The sequence below is a fragment of the Scleropages formosus genome, chromosome 16 (genome assembly GCF_900964775.1).
Source record: "Scleropages formosus chromosome 16, fSclFor1.1, whole genome shotgun sequence".
Classification (NCBI taxonomy): domain Eukaryota; kingdom Metazoa; phylum Chordata; class Actinopteri; order Osteoglossiformes; family Osteoglossidae; genus Scleropages; species Scleropages formosus.
The window spans coordinates 1,229,757-1,247,698 of NC_041821.1; the positions used below are offsets into that span (position 1 = coordinate 1,229,757).

General features: G+C 46.1%; 3 protein-coding genes across 4 annotated transcripts; 2 read left to right on the forward strand and 1 right to left on the reverse strand.

The window, feature by feature from the left end:
• Positions 1 to 568: 568 nt before the first annotated feature.
• LOC108929993 (N-acyl-aromatic-L-amino acid amidohydrolase (carboxylate-forming) B-like) lies at positions 569 to 7,475 on the forward strand. Of its 2 annotated transcripts, none has more exons than XM_018744964.2 (8): positions 569 to 847; positions 1,248 to 1,443; positions 3,887 to 4,142; positions 4,640 to 4,835; positions 5,912 to 6,005; positions 6,091 to 6,198; positions 6,755 to 6,867; positions 6,950 to 7,475. In XM_018744964.2, the coding sequence occupies exons 3-8, from the start codon at positions 3,895 to 3,897 to the stop codon at positions 7,151 to 7,153; spliced, it is 963 nt and encodes a 320-aa protein (XP_018600480.1). In that variant the 5' UTR covers positions 569 to 847; positions 1,248 to 1,443; positions 3,887 to 3,894; the 3' UTR covers positions 7,154 to 7,475. The 2 variants fall into 2 exon arrangements, with proteins under 2 accessions (XP_018600480.1, XP_018600479.1); XM_018744963.2 differs by lacking the exon at positions 569 to 847 and adding an exon at positions 946 to 1,123.
• Positions 7,476 to 8,496: 1,021 nt separating this feature from the next.
• LOC108929996 (claudin domain-containing protein 1-like) lies at positions 8,497 to 10,827 on the reverse strand. Its single transcript, XM_018744970.1, has 5 exons — positions 10,786 to 10,827; positions 9,978 to 10,532; positions 9,773 to 9,880; positions 9,518 to 9,655; positions 8,497 to 9,401 (listed from the first exon to the last, which is right to left on the reverse strand). Exons 2-5 carry the CDS (start codon positions 10,258 to 10,260, stop codon positions 9,181 to 9,183), a joined length of 750 nt encoding a protein of 249 aa, XP_018600486.1. The 5' UTR covers positions 10,261 to 10,532; positions 10,786 to 10,827; the 3' UTR covers positions 8,497 to 9,180.
• Positions 10,828 to 12,625: 1,798 nt separating this feature from the next.
• Positions 12,626 to 15,736, forward strand: ccdc86 (coiled-coil domain containing 86). Its single transcript, XM_029259035.1, has 4 exons — positions 12,626 to 13,188; positions 13,382 to 13,511; positions 13,588 to 13,662; positions 14,393 to 15,736. The coding sequence occupies exons 1-4, from the start codon at positions 12,716 to 12,718 to the stop codon at positions 14,522 to 14,524; spliced, it is 810 nt and encodes a 269-aa protein (XP_029114868.1). The 5' UTR covers positions 12,626 to 12,715; the 3' UTR covers positions 14,525 to 15,736.
• Positions 15,737 to 17,942: the final 2,206 nt, after the last annotated feature.

Sequence of the window (17,942 nt, forward strand, 5' to 3'; positions counted from 1 at the left end):
GGCGAGAGCAGCTGGGACACCACACCTCACCTGGACACCAGTTTACAGCTTTACACACTTTCTTCTGTTAGCTGTTATCACTGGCGCTCTCTCTCTCCTCTGCCTAGACTGCTCGGGGGGTGGGGTGGGCAGGCAGTGGGACTTGGACCCATACAGGTTCCTTTTAACCCTTTGCCTTTTGTTTGGGAGTTTTTTTCTTTTCCTCACTTGCCAGCTGCATCACTTCAGAGCTGGTATAGTTAGGGCAGTGGTGAAATGTTCATTAAGTGTTTGCTTTATATCAACCGTATGCGACACTTATGTCCCCTGAGCCTTTGCTCAGCACCCCGTGTCCCTCATCGAAAAGAGCGCTCCATAAAGGAAAGGAACCGAGCTGAACTGGACTGAATGTACGACTTGTCGCTTGTTGCCGATGTACTTTTGTGGACTGTCAGCTGTGCGCCGTGTCCGTGAGAAACGTCTGCTGAACGGATGAATGTGTGCGAGGGTATCATTGCAGCGTAAGTATCTCGCTGGTGGGCCCACAGCGGAAGGTGGAATTCGAGCCCAGCATCTGCTTCCTGCAGTGGGGTGGGGGGTGGGGGGTGGTGCACGAGCCCCTAAGTGCGGAAGCGTTCGGGAGATAAATGCTTAAATTCCTGAGAGAAGCGTAGGACTCAACTTGAGGCTACGAGAGAGAGGTGGGTCAGGAACCAGCGAAGAGGGAGCAGCTCTTCGTAAACAAGGGGAAACGGAGTCAGACGATCAAAATAGTTTTGAGAACTGAGCGACGGCCCGACCGCACAATCCAGGGAACTGCGGAGAGGAAAGCGAGTGGAAGAAGGAGGAGGCAGGAGGTGGAAAAACCGTAAGCAGAACATAAAGGCAGTGCTTCTGTGTGTGTGTGCGCGTGCGTATAAGTGCATGCTCTGGAGGAAGAACTGTGTACAAGGACTGTGCTGTCTGGCCACATGGTGCGCGCGCGCACACACGCACGCACACACGCACGCACACACACACACAACTATCAGTCATGGTCAAAGGTCAGAAGTCACCAGAGCGAAACTATGATCTCTCAGCAGAAAAACAGAAGTGCAACGTCACTGACAGATCGTTAGCCACACCGATTTACCCCAGTAACACGGTACGGCGCTCTGAGCTCTCCTGCTCGACTCTTCCGCCGGCATTCCTGCTTCGCGCCGCCGACTGTGTCGCAGCTCAAGCCCCGTCAAGGTCGCCTTTCACAAACTTCCTCTCTTTTCCTCCAGCTCCGCAGGAAAGTATGCGACGAACCAGTGACCCTCCCAGCTGTCTCCGGAGCGCGTGACGTTCCCCGAAGCCTCGCGTCTCCGCCGGACTCCAGACTGGGGGCCGCTGCCGGGAAACGCTCCGCTCTTCGGCTCCGGCTCCGGCTCCTGCGACTGTACATTTCTGTGGCTTCGCCGTAGTACACAATATAGCGCGGTATGTAGTACACCGACTCCTCCAGCTCCGAAAGGAACACTCTAATTCTGAAGACACGTTTTCCAGTTATTTTTTCGGTTCTCCATTGAATTTTCTGCATGTATCCGTGTTCTAAAACTTCCCACATCCTAATGATTTCCTTAAAAAAAAAAAAAATTGGTAGAGCAGCAAATGCGACCTGTTTGCTCTCCGTGCCCAGAGATGGCAGGACAGAACATGGAGCAGTTCGCTTGTGCGTCCGGCTTAACTGAGCTCGCTGTCTGGGGCCCCGTAAAAAGATGAGGTAAAACTGCGTGTCTGTGGGAGGATTCGGTCAACAGCGAGCAGCGAACGGGAGTTTGTGGACATTCCATATTTTTGTTGCCAATAATTTTGCACGGCGTTACTGTTAATCCAGCTTGAAGTTCATTAAAATCATATAAAACACGTACCTCCGTGCCAGATTTCTACTTGTAGCCCACGCGCTCAACTCTGATGTTTTTTTTAACGTTAGCATGGGAGGTGAATCGGTGGTGTCTGCAACACAACTTTGGGATGCGTGTACTGCCGTTTCCCGGTTGCGGGGTATGACTCTTTCTAGGGTGAGGAGAGGCCCAGTTGGCGTCGTGCAGCTGTACTGTTAATGCGAGTGTAAACCTCCCATGCGTCACACTTACTTAGCAACCTCAGCCCCTTTTCCTTTCCCTCCAAAAACCCATTACCCACACACAGAATGTCACAACATCCAGGTTAAATATAAACCCAGGGAACATTTAATATAAAACTGCTAGTCCACACATATAAACATTACAGTACTCTCAACGATAGAAAATGAACACTTGTACCTGGGAGTTTTTTATATGACTCGGTCACTGGTACCGTCTCGCTGGCACGCTTACTGGAACTCCTTGTCCACCACCAGGGAACTTAAATACTCCGCCGTTACTCGCTGTTCCGTGCGATGCAGGAACCCGACAGCGACCCGTCCTCGCATCCTCTCTCTCTCCAGCGAGGATGGAGCGATGATGGCGAGTCCTGGCGACACTCTCTCCGCGGTCCAGTCGCGCTGGCAAAAGCCCCTAGAGGTCGCACAGCTCCGAAAAACTCGGTGCAACGGTGCCTTCCTTGGCACACGTGCTGAATTCCCCCTCTTTCCCTTAAACTAAGCACAACCAACTATCCCCCCCGCCCCGCACGCCCGCTGGCTGTTATCGAAACAGCGGCGTGAAAACGAACCCAAATCGGCTCATCCTCCTAGCCCGGTCTCCTAAAAAACTTCCTTTCTCCCCACGTGGTTTTCCAACTTCTTCTTCCTACTCCCTCTTCTTCCACCTCTTTAGCTGGAACTTCGCACCCGTCATCAAATTACAATCAAAACATCAAATTACAAAACCATAACCCTCTCCATATTTATACAACTATTTTACACCAATAAACTTTACACACCAAATACACAAACACAACATGGGAACAGACTGCATAGGGGGCCACATGCTGAATCTCCCTAGGACATGAATGAGGGGAGATCTCCGTTCTTGCCATTTCATTTCCATTGATGGCTTCGTCGAACGAGGGACTTTGAAGGAAAGTTATGCAAGAAACCTTTGGATCTCTGCCATTATTCTGCAAATGTGTACAGTACACACAGTGCTCTGCCAGAGGTCGGCAGGAGGCGGTCTGAAGCGTCCGAACAGGAGAGACCACCGTGCTTGTAATGAACATGAATGACATTCCACTGGAGTGAAGTATGAAGCGTGCGTGGTGTGCGACGGTGTGTTGGACAGGTCAACGACACGGTGAAGCGTAAAACTTCCAGGGCTGGAAAACTCTCACGCATAATTACTGCACTTTGGGAACCGAGGGAAGCTGTCGTTATTTTAACAAAATCCTTCTAACATTATTGAATTTGTTCTTCTCTACCGGTTTGCGAGTTCAAGGCACTTGAATTTTCCTGTATTCATTTGGCAGACGCTTCGCTCCAAAGTGACGTACAGAGCAAAGAAAAGTGCATTTCACCAAGAGATGCAGAGATCTGAATGCAGGCACACGATTCTCAAAGTACAGCCAGAGTGTCTGACAGCACCGTACAAAACACAACGCACTGCAACTGTAGATGGAGTTTTTTTTTTTTTTAATAACATAGTACACAGTTCAGAGATCAGAAAGGAGATGAGCAAAAAGTGAGTCTGAAAGAGGTGAGTTTTGAGACCCTTCATAAATGCAGAGAGATGAGGAGGGTGGATACGTGGCAACGCTTCGGCAAGTCAAACAGGACTTGTACCGCGGTGTTCTGTATCAACTAGAGGTTTGCGGCAGAGGCCGGAGGACCAAATAGGGGAGACCTGCAGTAGTCCAGACGGTACATCAGTGCGGTGAGCCAAAGTTTTGCTGATTTCTAAAGAAGGTTGCGCCTATGATCTCAGGCCTGACCGAAACAACTGCTGTCGGTTCTCTCCACTGCCAGGCCCCCCCATGGAGACCGTCACCATGCTGCCTCTAACTCGGGTGGCCGTATGCGGTGGGACTCATGGCAACGAGCTGTCCGGCGTCTACCTGGTACGGGAGCTGCAAAAGAATGATGGCGGGAAAGCCGAGGAGCAGGGCGGGGCGGCGGAAACCGTCTCTGTGCTCAAAGTGCTCTCGAACCCGCGTGCCGTGCAGCAGTGCAGGAGGTACATGGAAAAGGATCTGAACCGCTGCTTCACCAACGCCCTCCTCAGGTCAGTCAGCAGTCTCTGGTTTTGCCTTCTCACTTTCCCAGTAGACAGTCATGTCTGACCAACTGTGTGTTAGGCCAGCAAGAATCGGAGTGGGTCAAGGTGCCACCTTCGGTGCTGACTGACCAAATTTAGAATCCCACCTCCTGCCAGTCCCCCTAAATGAGTCATTTGGGTACTCCTGACTACTGATTGCTTGATTCTCAGAAATATGTCTGCTCATCTTGCTGTTAAACAAGATGATCAGCAATCAGGAACACCAGACATGAGTTATAATCACTGTGGAAGTGAGTTCAAGTGAAGCGGTACCATGCCACTACTCTGTTGAGGGGGTCTTCATCACCATCTATTGCCTCAGAGGGGAAACCTGGTTCCACCACTACAGACAATAACTAGAAAATAGATGAGAGAAAAAAGTTAAGGTAAATAGACAATAAACAAACAGACAAAGTTTGTATCTGCGAAAAGTCGTGACTCAAACCTTCCACTCTTCTCCTCAGCACACCCGCTGGAAAGGAAACTCTGTATGAAATTGTGAGAGCTCAGGAGCTGAATGCCCTTCTGGGCCCCAAGGGCAGCCCGGAGGCCGTAGACCTGGTGTGTGACCTCCACAACACCACCAGCAACATGGGCTTGTGCTTCATCAGCTACTCGCAGTGCAACTGGATCGGTCCGCACATCTTCCGGCATCTCCAGGCAGGAGCTACTTTTCACTACACTCATTTTGTTCGATTTCCGGATACGTGATTTTTCCACCTGGCTCGCAATTACCGACACCACTTTTAATAATTACTCAGGATTCTTATTTATCTGGCTTGCCGGATCCAGTCCGGCTCATGACATTTGGTCTGGTGCAATAAATCGACAGCACATTTGAAAATTGCACCAAGCACTTGCGTGAGATGGGTGAGACTGTGAGATGAACTGCATTGTGGGAACTGAGTACCCACGCTCTCAGTTGCAGTCTGGCATGCAAAGCCATGTGTTTTATGACTTTAATGTTGTTACATAATGTGTTTTATGTGCTTTAACATCCTAATTATTCATTTATTCATGTGGTATATAACTTTACTCTTTCTGAACCCTGTCCATACACATCACAGTAAGTTTACTTTGAAATCCTTATTTTTTTTAGTTATTTTATATATGATACTGCATGCATGAAATTTCTTCAAATAGCTTGAATTACCCTATAGATCCAGGAAACCTCAAAATGGAACATATAAAATAAGAAATAGCTAATTTCTGCAGTTATTTGGAAGAAAACAGAGGTTAAACAGAATACAATGACATAAAATTTATTTTTATCCCTGTTCCAAATTTAGCCTTAAAAAAAACACACAAAAAAAAAAAGCTGGAATGGCAAGGAAGCTTTTTAAATACAGGCCCACAATTCCTACTAGAGCCATACATGATTTAAAAAGGATTTGCAGACTTTATTTTCTTGGAAAAAAAAAATCATGTATAAAAAAGACTTGAATGTAAATGGCACAGTTTAATGTGTTATTCATTCTAACACATTGCACAACTTTTCCTCATGACATTAGGCATCGATAGGATAATTCTGTGGTGAACTTGGGATGGGCTTGGAATGAATCGGACTTTTTCCCCCATGGGAAACAACGTTAGAATTTTATTTTACAATTTTTTTTGAAGTTTGGTCATTTTTCTGAACAAATTAGGGCCAAATCAAGGGGGTCAAGTGTACTTCTCGTGACACACAGAGGCGAGATGTATTTCTCTGGTGCTGACGCTGCACTGTGGTGTTGCAGAGGGAGATTTCCTCCATGCCAATGAGGTACATCCACTTGGGGGGTCCTTCCTCTGAGGCATACTCACTGGAGAGTGTGGGGAAGTGTGGCTTTGGTGAGTCCCTCAGAACGAGTTGGCCCCACAAGGCCCATTGGGGTGACAACACGACACTGTCACCTGACCACAGCTTCTTCCCCAGGCATGGAGGTGGGGCCTCAACCTCACGGAGTGGTCCGGGCCGACATCTTCAGCGCCATGTGGGACGGAGTGCGGCTCATGCTGGACTGGATTCGTCGCTTCAATGCAGGTATAGGGAATTACACTGTCATTCTGGCTGCTTTGCTGTCATAATCCAAAAGATTAACAGATTGAAGATCTACAGGAGACAAGTCCAAATTGTAAATGCAAAATATATAAACCTGTCAAAATATAACATGCACTAAGGGGCTGGAAGACATGCTGTAACCAGTGAGATAAAACGCCGATTTATGAACACAACTGGACTTGGAAGTCTGTCTTGTTACTTGTTTTGTTCATAACTCCAAAGTCACTTAGGCATAATGCATATGACATTTAGAACAAATGTTGAAAATTCTTTATGGTTTCTAAAATGAGGGCAAAGTCTGATTGCACTGAAGTTTACATAACCTGAATTTCTTATTATGAAATGATTTTTCCCCACGTGGTTTTCATGTAAAAGGAACTGATATAACATGTAAAGGTCTGGTATGATTAACTGGTGAAGCCAATTCCAACTAACCAACATTTCAATTTACATAAGTGTTTCTGGAATAGAACCTGTCTGTATTTTACATGTAAAAATGAAGGGGACCTGGGGCCTTAAGAGTCTCTCTCTCTCTCAGGTACTACCTTTGAGGGAGGGGAGGTAGAGGTGTACACCATGGTGAAGAAAATGGACTTCCCCCGGGACCCAGAAACAGAATCCATCACTGCCACCATCCATCCAGAGCTGCAGGTGAGGATCCAAAGGAACAAGTTAGGAACACAAAGTGCCGCAGGACAGCGAGCATGACTCATGTGGTGCTCACCCTCCTCAGGACCGAGACTTTCGTCTCCTCTGTCCTGGGGACCCGCTGTTCCTGTCCTTCACCGGGGAGACCCAGCGGTACGAGGGGGAGGAGCCTTTGTACCCACTCTTCGTGAACGAGGCTGCCTACTACGAGAAGGGCATCGCTCTGTGGCTCGCCCGCATGACAAAGATGGCTTTCCCACCCATACGGGTGAAGGCGGGTGCTGAGTAATTGCTCATAATTTTCACTCGACATACGTTCTCAAACATTGCTGAGAAAAACACCAAATGCAAACATTCCTTCAGCAAAATATCCACCTTTAATAAATGTTGTATTCCAGATACCAGAACAGCATAACAAATAGGTTATGCAATGTTAACAGGCTGGTTGAGAACCAATCAATAAAAAAAAAGAGATTACTAAAGCTCAGGAACAAAGGAGGTGGAGTGTATGGCTCTGAACTGCAGGAGTGAGCTCTGCATACTCTCAAAAAATATATCAAAGACAAGTTTACGAGCAAGTTGTGATTTGATTAAAAACCCTCTCACATGCACCCCACTGTTGATGATGATGCCCCTTCATTCCATGCAGAGCCTAAGAACACCACCTGTCGGTGTGCCCTCTTCTACCAAGGCAACAGTGATGGTTACCTGCCTTGGAAGAGTGTGTAACATTATGCGCTGCATGGCAAAACCAAGCCACAGGAAACGTGGGGACGAGGTCTGTAAATAAACTGGCTCCTCCATTTAAAAACAGCTGAGAGCCAAGGTCTCTCCATAACGTTTGTTTGCAACTCCCAAGCTACAATCAGTAAAACAATAATAGTACAGACAACCCCCAATTTGATCACTGGTTTTGTGAAAATCATAGACATAGCTACAGTAAGTATACTGCCCTAGCTACACAAAGTTCTAGAAAAAAGAAAAAAAAAGATAGATACGTCAATATAAATGGGAAAATATTTGTATTTTTGAAAATTTGTGAGAGGAGAAGCCTGTGTAATATAAAGCCTACAAACCCTAAGTGGGGTGTTACTGTGTGTCACAGTAAGAGGCTCAATGGGAACATGTGGAACTGCCAGCAGCTTTACATACTGGATGTGTTTTACGTTCCATTAAATCGGTGGAAGGCTTGCATAGCAGTTTACAAAAACAGTGAAAACTCAGACACACAGGATGACCAGAGTGGTGTAATACCAAAGCTATAATGTCTATGATGAGACTAAATGTCAGCAATAGTGCATCTTCATGTGTGGTTTCATACCTTGGGAAACCTCACAGCATTTTTCTCAGGTCACCACTACTTCAAAGCCACAGGTTACACAACAAGCAACACTGACACACAGAAATCAACTTAACATTTAAATAAAACAAACTGTCATTGTCAAATCAAAACAGGGTTCAAATATCAAGCAAATGAGTATTCAAACTAAAAGTTCAGCTATTTCCACAACTTAAATGCAAAATACTAATAATTAAAAAAAGTGTCCCTGCAATAAAAATCCTAAATTCTGCAACAAGGAATTAAAAACAAACAACAACAATAATAAGAAGAAAACAAATGTATTTGTGGTTACTTGGCAACAAAACAATTTTATAAATAGCATGACTGTGTCTACTTCACAGGGACTATGAAATGAAAGCTATCAGTCCAGTAAAGCTACATATTCACCCTAATACTTGGCTAAAAAAACTGAACAACTAGAGGTGACAAAGTGGCACAGCAGTTAGTGCTGGAACCTCAGAGAGGCAGGACTGTGTGATAGGATGTGGGTTCAGTTCCCACTTCATCTATATGCTGTTTGCATAGGTTTCTCTCCCTGGTCCAAAGAGATGCGTGAGCTGCTAACGCTAATTATTGTTGGTAGTTTAGTGCAGTGTAAATAGTGCTAGAAAGTTTTCACTAAGTACGAGTTAATCACCGTACATCCCTTTGGAGAAAAGCATACAACTCATACATGTAAAAAAATTGATATGAAGTCAAATTTCTTAAAGACCACTGGGAAAAGAAACAGCCTTCAGTTCTCACGTAAACATCTTTCAGAGCGGCGGTAGGTTGTTTAGTGGTTAAGGAACTGTCCTGTGACTTAAAAAAAGATCACTGGAAGTGTCCTGCTGTTGTACCCAAGAACAACATACTTTACCAAGCTGCTTCAGGTTAAAAAAGGATCTCAAACTGGATAAATGTTGGAAGTTCTGTGAAAACCAGTCACCACTCAAATGACTCTGGACGATGACGGTGGAGGACCTTTCGTGCCCCTATGCCACACGGTATATTGTCATGCGGCGGTAGCTGCGGCGATGGCTGTGGGATGCCCATATCAGCAGGGCGGCTGTCATCATCTGCAGCGGGGAGGAGACCAGGGCTAAGTAGAGCGACCACCCCAGCGAGTGCTCCACGCCCTCCGGCAGGACCGTGGCCTGGTGCAGCAGGTGCATGCCAGCCAGGAAGCAGCACACAGTGGCCAGTGAGCAGAAACCTGGGGGGCGCAGGGCAGAAACCGGTACTGCTTTTAGAACAAGTAGGGAAACCAGAGCACGCAATAATCCTAGGAGAGCAGCTGAGGCTGCACTCTTGAGAAAGGGCTTTACCAACCTGCCAGCAGGTGGAACACTCCGACCACCAGCATGGGCGCAAGGCTGTGGCACAGACAGGAGAAGATCCCAACCAGAGCCCCCAGAGTCACCAGACTCAGAGACACCAGTGGCAGTAAGAACTGACATCGCCACAGGTCTGAGGACACATGTGCAACAAGATGCCAAGACACAGCTCACATCAAACACGACCTTTGTCTACACTGCCGTAATAGGCGGTTTTAAAACTGGGGCTGGGGCATGGCAACACACTCACATGAACGCAACAGGTCTGTCTCCGAGTTGTGATTGCCCACTTCCTTGTACTTGGGCTCGATCTGCTGCGGCAGCGTGAAGGTCACACACTGAGTCACCATTGTGGGCTCTAGAAGAGAGAGCAACTTGCAATCAGCACAGCAGCCCATCCATACACACACGTATATGTGAAAAGGACATTCAGGCCAGGCAATGCCAGTTCATACCAGGCTCCTTGTACCAGTGCGAGTCAGCCGGCCCCAGGATGCAGCGCCACCACAGCCCCAGGGTCCCGTTGAGGCGGAAGAGCGCGTCGCTATAGGTCTTCTCATCAAACTCGCTTTCCAAAAACTCTTTGTGCAGGGAGCGCAAATCTGAGGTGTTTACTGCCGGCGGACTGTGGTACTGATACCAGTACTGTGTCCCCACTGCCACCGACAGGTACACAGCGGCCAGAAGACTGAGCACCGACCCGATGACGACGGCCGTGGCGTAGCGGTTGTCCACCATCGTGAACGGAAACGACGGGAGCACTTGGATGACCTGACAGTAACCCTGAGCTGATTTTACACCAGTGCTGAGCAGTAGAGTGTAAAATATCAGCGTGGAATGAGGTGCTGGAATTCAGTGAATCCTGTCACATCCAGTGACGTGGTGGACCGTGGAGTATTTCTAGTTATTTAATTTACCTGCTCTGTGTTCAACAAAACATTGTCTTCAGCTTTCCGTCATACTGACACTCATGATTTTCAACTCAAACGTGTCCGTCTGCAGCCACAGACCTAAAGAAAAGAGGACAGGGACGTTTATTTTTTATATATTGACACACATACACATGATGATCTGGGTCGTTACCAGTTCTCACTCAGTGAGGAAACTGAGCCATACAAACGTATTACAATTTTCACATCTCAAAAAGAAACCGTGAAACGACAGAAGCACTAAACAATTAATTCTATTTAAACTACACAAAAGAAAAATTTAGAAAACGCGGTAAACGGCATTTCGTTCAGCTTTTTCAATCAGCAGTCCCACCTTCTTTTCCAATCGCGGCTTCACTCTTTTACGTATTTTGCCGGCGACGGAAGTGAGGCCATTTCCGGTTTGGGAGTGGAAGTGTCATTCACGAGCAATAAGTCTTTGGCGGCCGAAGGGTGATGCATGTGGCTTTGTGTAGTTTTTATATATTTTTATATTTCTTTTTAATTTTGTAACTTGTTTATTTTTTGTTTGTAAATGGTTTCCTTTGTGTATTCTCTCTGGTATTGCTTTTTAAAATTATTCAGCGGTTCGAGAACTCACGATAGATGAACATTTAACAATTAAACCTGGCAGTGGAGGAAAAGTCCACAAGTAAATATATAAAAAATAAATTTAGTAAATAAATTAAAAACGACTCCAATAACCGAAAATATTACAGTAATTTACAGCCTTAATGGCCTTCTTTTTACACTCCTTAATAGACCTTATACTGTAGTCTGTTTAAATTATTTAAGAAAAACAGAAAATATAGGTTTTTTATTAGCAAATTTGGACCTGTGTATATAATATTTGACCGAGATTGTTAGTAAATTGATAAAATATGTCTGTTACTCTCTGCTTCTATCAAAATGTCAGAATCCAAGCACACACACACTATGCAAAAACGCTTGTCCTGAGCGGGGTAGCGGCGAACCGGAGCCCGACCCAGCAACACAGGGCGCAAGGCTGGAGGGGGAAGGGACGCACCCAGGACGGGACGCCAGTCCATCGCAGGGCACCCCAAGCGAGACTCACACCCCAGACCTGCTGCACCCTCCTCAGAATCCAAGCAGTACATATTAATAAAGTAAAACAAAGTACTTAGAGAGTTATCAGTAAAAAACTTAGAGACATCGCTCCATAGTCTTTTGGTGTAACAACAGTGCTAGAAGAGCTGAGGCTCAGTGTTTGGGTGCAGGTTACAAAACGCACAACCAACATCTATCCCACCCTTGAATTTCCTGAGAAAACGCTTTGCAGGGTAAAATCAGTGAACAATTGTAAAAGAGATTTTCTTAGCCCTGCTTGTGAAGAAGTATGTGTGAGTCCACAGGCAAACTCTTGGCCCGTGTTACATTTTCGAAGAAGCACAAGATGACATCATGTGAGGCACCAACTTCACATGATTCAAAGAGCGAGAGAAGAGCGAAAAGTCTCTGATAGTTTCTGAAAGAGCGCCAGAAACAGATGTTTCCACAAGGAGTACGGAGCCCGTTCGCTGTGGACACGAGAGCAGGCCGAGAGACTCTCCAAGTAGAGTCGCAGAGACATGACGAAGAGCCTCCGTGAGCAGGACAAACTCCGTACTCCTCCGTAGCTGGAAACCGGAGGAATCACAGCGATTCTGTAGCTCAGAAGATCTCCTTGCGAGGTCATTAACAGTCCCGCCAAAAGGATGTTTGTACCACAGGAAAACACTCGTACCCTCATACAGGAGCGTCCATCGCCCTTCTTCCAAATATAGCACCGATGCGGAGAGGAAAAGTGCTTGTAAACTAGCTTCCATGAGCCTGTTTGTGAAAGGCTGACAGTTATAGGCTGTAAATGACTAGTATTTTTAAGGTTTTGATGTAATATTTTTGGTTGTTGGAGTGTTTTGTAATTTACTAAGTTAGTCAGTGTGTTTATTTTTATGTATTTGCGTATGTATTTTTGCTCCCCTGGCTAGGTTTGATTGTTCTGTATTAACGTTCTTTCATCGTGAGTTCTTGAATCGTCTAAGGATAAAAAAGAAGAAAGAAAAAAGGAAAAAGTATGTTTTGCCCCAGTGTAATTCCGGATTTGACCGGTAGGTGGCGCCGATAGCCTCTCCCCCCCCACCCCGCCGCGAGCTCCCTCTGCGTTTCTCTCGCGCACAACGTCCGGTGAGGCGACCTGGAAGTGCTCCGCGCACGTGTTTCCGTAGCGCGCGCTGCTACCGATCACTGCAGTTTGAGGCGGAACGATGTCCCGACGAAGTCAGAAGGCCGTGTTGGAGCCGGATGCGGAGTCCGTGGCGACGCGGACCCGCAGCGGTCGGATAGTCGGAGCCGCGGTCGCCTTGCAGCTCCAGCAGCGTCCGGGCCGCCGAGCGAGGAGGCGGGTCGTGGTCGTGGAGGCCCGCATTGATCCTGATCCTGAGCCTGAGGCTGAGCCGGACACCCCCGTGGGGCCGGCGGCGGACCCCAAACCCGAGCTGGAGGCCGAAGCCAAGCGCCGGAGGAGAGAGGACGGAGACGGGGGCTGCGGGGGAGAGGAGCAGACGACGGGACCCGCCGGACCCGCAAAGCCGCAGAGTTCAGTCGCTGCTGGGGCAGAGAAGGAGAACCGGGCTGCGGCGGACGGCGGCAGCAGCAGCAGCAGCGGCAGCAGCAGTATCAACATCCCTCTGGGGAGACCCAAGTCCGGCCGGGTGTGGAAAGACAGGAACAAGCAGAGGTACTGAATGAATGGAGTGGAACTCATCATCCTCATCTTCGTTCATCATGTTCATCCTCAGAGACACTGCCAGTCCCGAGGCGTGTTCTGTTCATCGTTTTCGTGCTTTTACTATTTGTACGTCTCTGTCTGTGGTTACTCTGTGTAACTGCAGGGGCTCATAGACCCCTCTCTCTCCCCCTCTCGTCCCCAGGTTCTCAGCCCTGCTGAGGGACAAACCCCTGTGCACCTCCTGGGAGAAGAAGATGGAGGCCAAGAGGGAGAAGGAGCTCGTGAAGAAGTATTCCCAGCAACTGAAGGATGCGAAAGCTAGAGAGAAAGAGGTGCTCTGTGGGTGTTGGGAGAGAGCGCTAATAATTGTTAGTCGTCTTTCTGACTCCAAAACGGTGTGGTTTGCAGGAGAAGAGGAAGCGCCGAGAGCAGAACCTGAGGAGACGCGAGGAAAACGAAAGGAAAGCAGAGATTGTTCAAGTGGTAAGGACAGCCACACACACACACACACACACACACAGAGGCTGTCCTGGGTTCTGCTGGGGGTGTGTCGCCCAGTGTGCGGTTGAGTACCTGCTGTTTACATCTCTGAGCATGTGCTTGTGGGGGAGCGCAGGGGGCGTCATGATGCTCGCTGAACTGTGCAGTGATATCGAATGGGTAGAAATGAGTTTTAAGATTGGAGTTTTACTCTGGATGGAAAATGGCACAAGTATAAGTAACACTTCACCTACGCCACGTGTCGAAAATGGGTTTCGGTCTGTGTGCAGCTTACTGTTCTCCCTGTGTTTCTGTGGGTTTCCTCCAACAGTCTACGGTCACGTGGTTCTGGTGACCTGGTGGCTTAAATTGTCCTTAGCCGGTGTGCTTGTGCCTCATTGCCCTGAGATGGGGTGGCTTCTGGGATGGACAGTGTGACCCTGCACTGGACAAGCGCTCATTGGTGATGGATGGGTCATGAGGTTTTGGGAACATTGGCCCTTCTCCTCCTGTGATGATGTTACAGGAAACCAGCTGACTTTGCCCTTGTCTTGTTTACTGAAACCACTAACTGCTTCTCTCAGCTTTCTCTTTCTAATTGACAGCCCTATTTTTTTAGCCTTTAGTTTGACTTTTTGTGCTGCAGTGTAAAAGTTAAAACCCACTGTTACCATATTATTCTGAAATTAATTTCTATCACAAAATGTCCACCTCCCTCATGTGTGCTTCTCAGATTCGAAACCCAACAAAGATCAAGAGGATGAAGAAGAAGCAGCTGAGACGAATCGAGAAGAGGGACACGCTGGCTCTGCTGCAGAAAGCGCCGTCGCAGAGCCACAACAGTCAGGGGAAAGGGCTCCAGTGATGGGGAGAGCGGGATGTGATGGGGTCGGAAGCCACTGTACTGTGCACTCTTGGGGTGAGAGGAGCTCTGTCCTGCTCCCCATCAGTATCAGCACCCCCAGTGACCTCTGTGTAACTGTGGGACTGTTTTTCACGTCGATTTACCAGCAGTCGGTGTCCTTCGTCTCCTCGGTGAGAAGGTTATCAGTCCAAAATAACAGAATAATAAAATGAAGCCTTATTGGTTACAGAAAACACGTGATCCCACCGTGGAGTTGTAACCTTAAGAAAGAACTGACAAGAGTGTCTAATTTTTTTTGTTATAAAAAATTAGGGTTCTGTATTATAAATAAGGGCCTTTTTGTATTTTCTGCTTTTTATTTATGCAGAGGATGTACCCTAGAAACGTCCGATGGACAATCCATTATTCAGTTAATGTGTATTTACTTTAAAAAGTGTTCATCCCATTAAACTTTTTCATGTTTTGTTTTACAACAGTGTCACAATGGATTTAATGAGACTTTTTCACACTGAGTATCACAATATTTCTTTGTCCAGTTGGAAACATTTTTACAAACCAGTTTTGAATTGATTACGAATATAAAATAATAGCCGAGTGCATAAGTATTCATACCTTCATGTTAATATTGAGCGAAGTCCCTTTTGGAGCATCTATACCCTTGATAAGCCTGTACCAGCTTTGCACGCCATCATACTGTCATTTTTTACCCTTTTGCAAACTGGAGTAAAACGTAAGTGAATGTAATTTAAGTCCTGCCACAAATTCTCAGTTTTCCCAGAATTGAGATGTAGGCTCTGATTTGGCCACTCCAGTACTTTGGTATTTTTATTTCCAAGTCATTTCTTTGTAATTTTGCCTTTGTGTTTGGGATTGTTTGGCTTCAAAGAAATGGATCTCCCGAGTTGCAGTTCTCGTACAGACTCTGTAAGGTTTTCCTCCCACATTTCCTTGTGCTTTGCTGCTTTCATTTTATCCTCTATCTAAATGAGCTTTCCAGGTCGTGCTGCAGAGAGGCAGCCCCACAGCATGTTGCTACCACCACCATGTTTCTCATTACTGTGCAGTGATGATTGTGATGTGCAGTGTTTACCTTATGCCAAACACAGCATTTACTTTGGTTGCCAAAACACTACCATGGTGTCATTAGACCATAGAACCATCTTCCACTTTGTTTCCCCACATAACTCCTGACATACACTTGCTGAGGTGTCACATTTTTGTAGCTATGGTTTTACTTTGATACTGTACCATAATGTTAAAACTGGTGAAGCACCAGTATTAACAGTATTCTTAAGACATTTATTCAGTGTCTTCAGAACTGTCTTGTCTTTCCTCTGATGCTTTTCAAGAGTCTTGTCATAGATTTTCATTGATTTTTTTTTTTTTTTTTTTTTTTTTTTTTGGCATTTATAATAGTTAAATAGTTTTTGTTAGGAAGCTGGCCTTACCAACTGTGGGACCTTCCAGGTGCACATACATTTATTTTAAATTCACCTTAGCTGCACAAAGCTGATCTCCAGTGTATTGAGTGTTAGCAGCTCGTATAGATGTGTCGTTGTAAAGAGAGCGAATACTTTTACAATAAAATTTATTTGTAATGAATTTGAAAGTGATTTTTTTAGATGTGCTTTCACGTTTATATGACCGTACTTTTTGCTCATCTGTGCCCGGAAGCAAATGTACAAAGCTGTGTGAGGAGATATCTCATTATCTTTACTTTGGGTTTTAGTTTCATTTTGGTTGTTTTTGTGCTCCTGAAAGTCCCCAGTTCTCTGCTGGGAGTTTTTTAATTCTTGTAGTTATTTAACTTTGTTCTGGGAATTGTGGATGTTTACTGTTTAGGTTTACTTTCACTTTGCTCTGGCAGGGCAGACATCCAGATGATTTCCCTCCTCTACGTGCCACACGTGTAGCTGGATCTGTGGCGTTCCCGTGTCTTCACTATGGTCACTTACTGTCCGGTTCAAACAGACTGGCCAGTAGGGTTCAGGCAGGTTTAATTTAGTTTATCCAACATAACTGAGGTTTCTGTGCACACCTCTCAAATAATATGCGTGACTGAAGTAGAGGAAGAAATCTCTGGGTTTCCCCCATTTACTGCGTTTCACTTTGTGAAGAGATGGTTTTACTTTTGTTTGAGCTGACATCTTGGAATCAGAATTTAGTGCTTTAAAATTCAACTCTAGACTGAAGGGTTTGGGAGCAGCTGCTAAAAGGGGCAGAATGTAGGAAAGTGGTGAAGGACACAGGCTTCGATCCTGAAGGCTCTTGATTCAAGCCGCACAAAGGGACCTTCAGCAGGAAAGAACATGAGCTGCAGCTTTCCATTTAAATGCACAGATATATAATTAGGAAAAATGGAAAAAAGAAGAAAACACATGGCCCAGCAGGTGGTGTAGTGGTTAAAGTCACCGCTTCACGCTCAAAGTAATTTAAATTCCTCCTCCTGCTTTAACAACCTTAAAGACCGAACTTACCTTGAATGGATACAGTAAAAATGATTGGTGTATAAATGGGTAAATCAGTGTAGGAAGCTTAGTTTACAATCCTCACACCATAAGCTGCTTCTAGGAAAAAGTGTCAAATGAATGAATAAAAATTAATGAAACCTGTTTAATTCCTCATCTTTCTATAAAAGTTTTGACAATAAAATTACCATAAAGAAACGTACATTTCTTGCTCTGCTGTAATGACCAGTGAGGTGTGACAGTCAGCTGCTTCGCTTTGTACACAGTTGGCAGACGTTCTCGTGGTGATGCACTCAGTAAGGCAGCAGGACTGGAGTGACAGGATGTTGGCAGACTATGGAACTACTGGTACTTCCCCAGTGTCTTCACCAATCCAGTATAAATATGAGAGCGGAGTGATTCTCCAACCTGTGCAGAGGAAGCTGAACCGGTGTGTTGAGAGGATGGCGGAGATTGTGCATCCAGCTGAGGTACAGTACGCTGTAAAAATGTGACCATTGATACCATTTGAGAAATGAAGAAACAGATGTGTTTCAGTCAAACTGTACATTTATTATAATAAGAAGAATAAGAATAATATCATCATTAATTTGCATCTGTGTCCAAGGCAAATTATATGGACAAAAAAGTGCTGCTGTCATAACAATCAGCTGAGTAGCTGACAGTCCAGGATGACATGTTGTGTCACCAGGAGTGTGGCTCATGGTTGCTGTGTTGTCGTTCACGCTTTGACTCATTAGACACTGTGTGTGTGTGTTCCTTCCAGGATCGAGCCTACAGACCCTTGAACTATCCGAAACAAGCACCCCCCATGGCCTGTCCACCCGTACTGATGTCCTCGTGTTCCCCTCTCACGGTCAGTGGAGGTTTATCTCCATGAGCATCACCTTCATTTTCGTTTTCATGTCTCTACTTTTTGTAATGTGTGCTTTTTGAGGTAAATTCTGCAC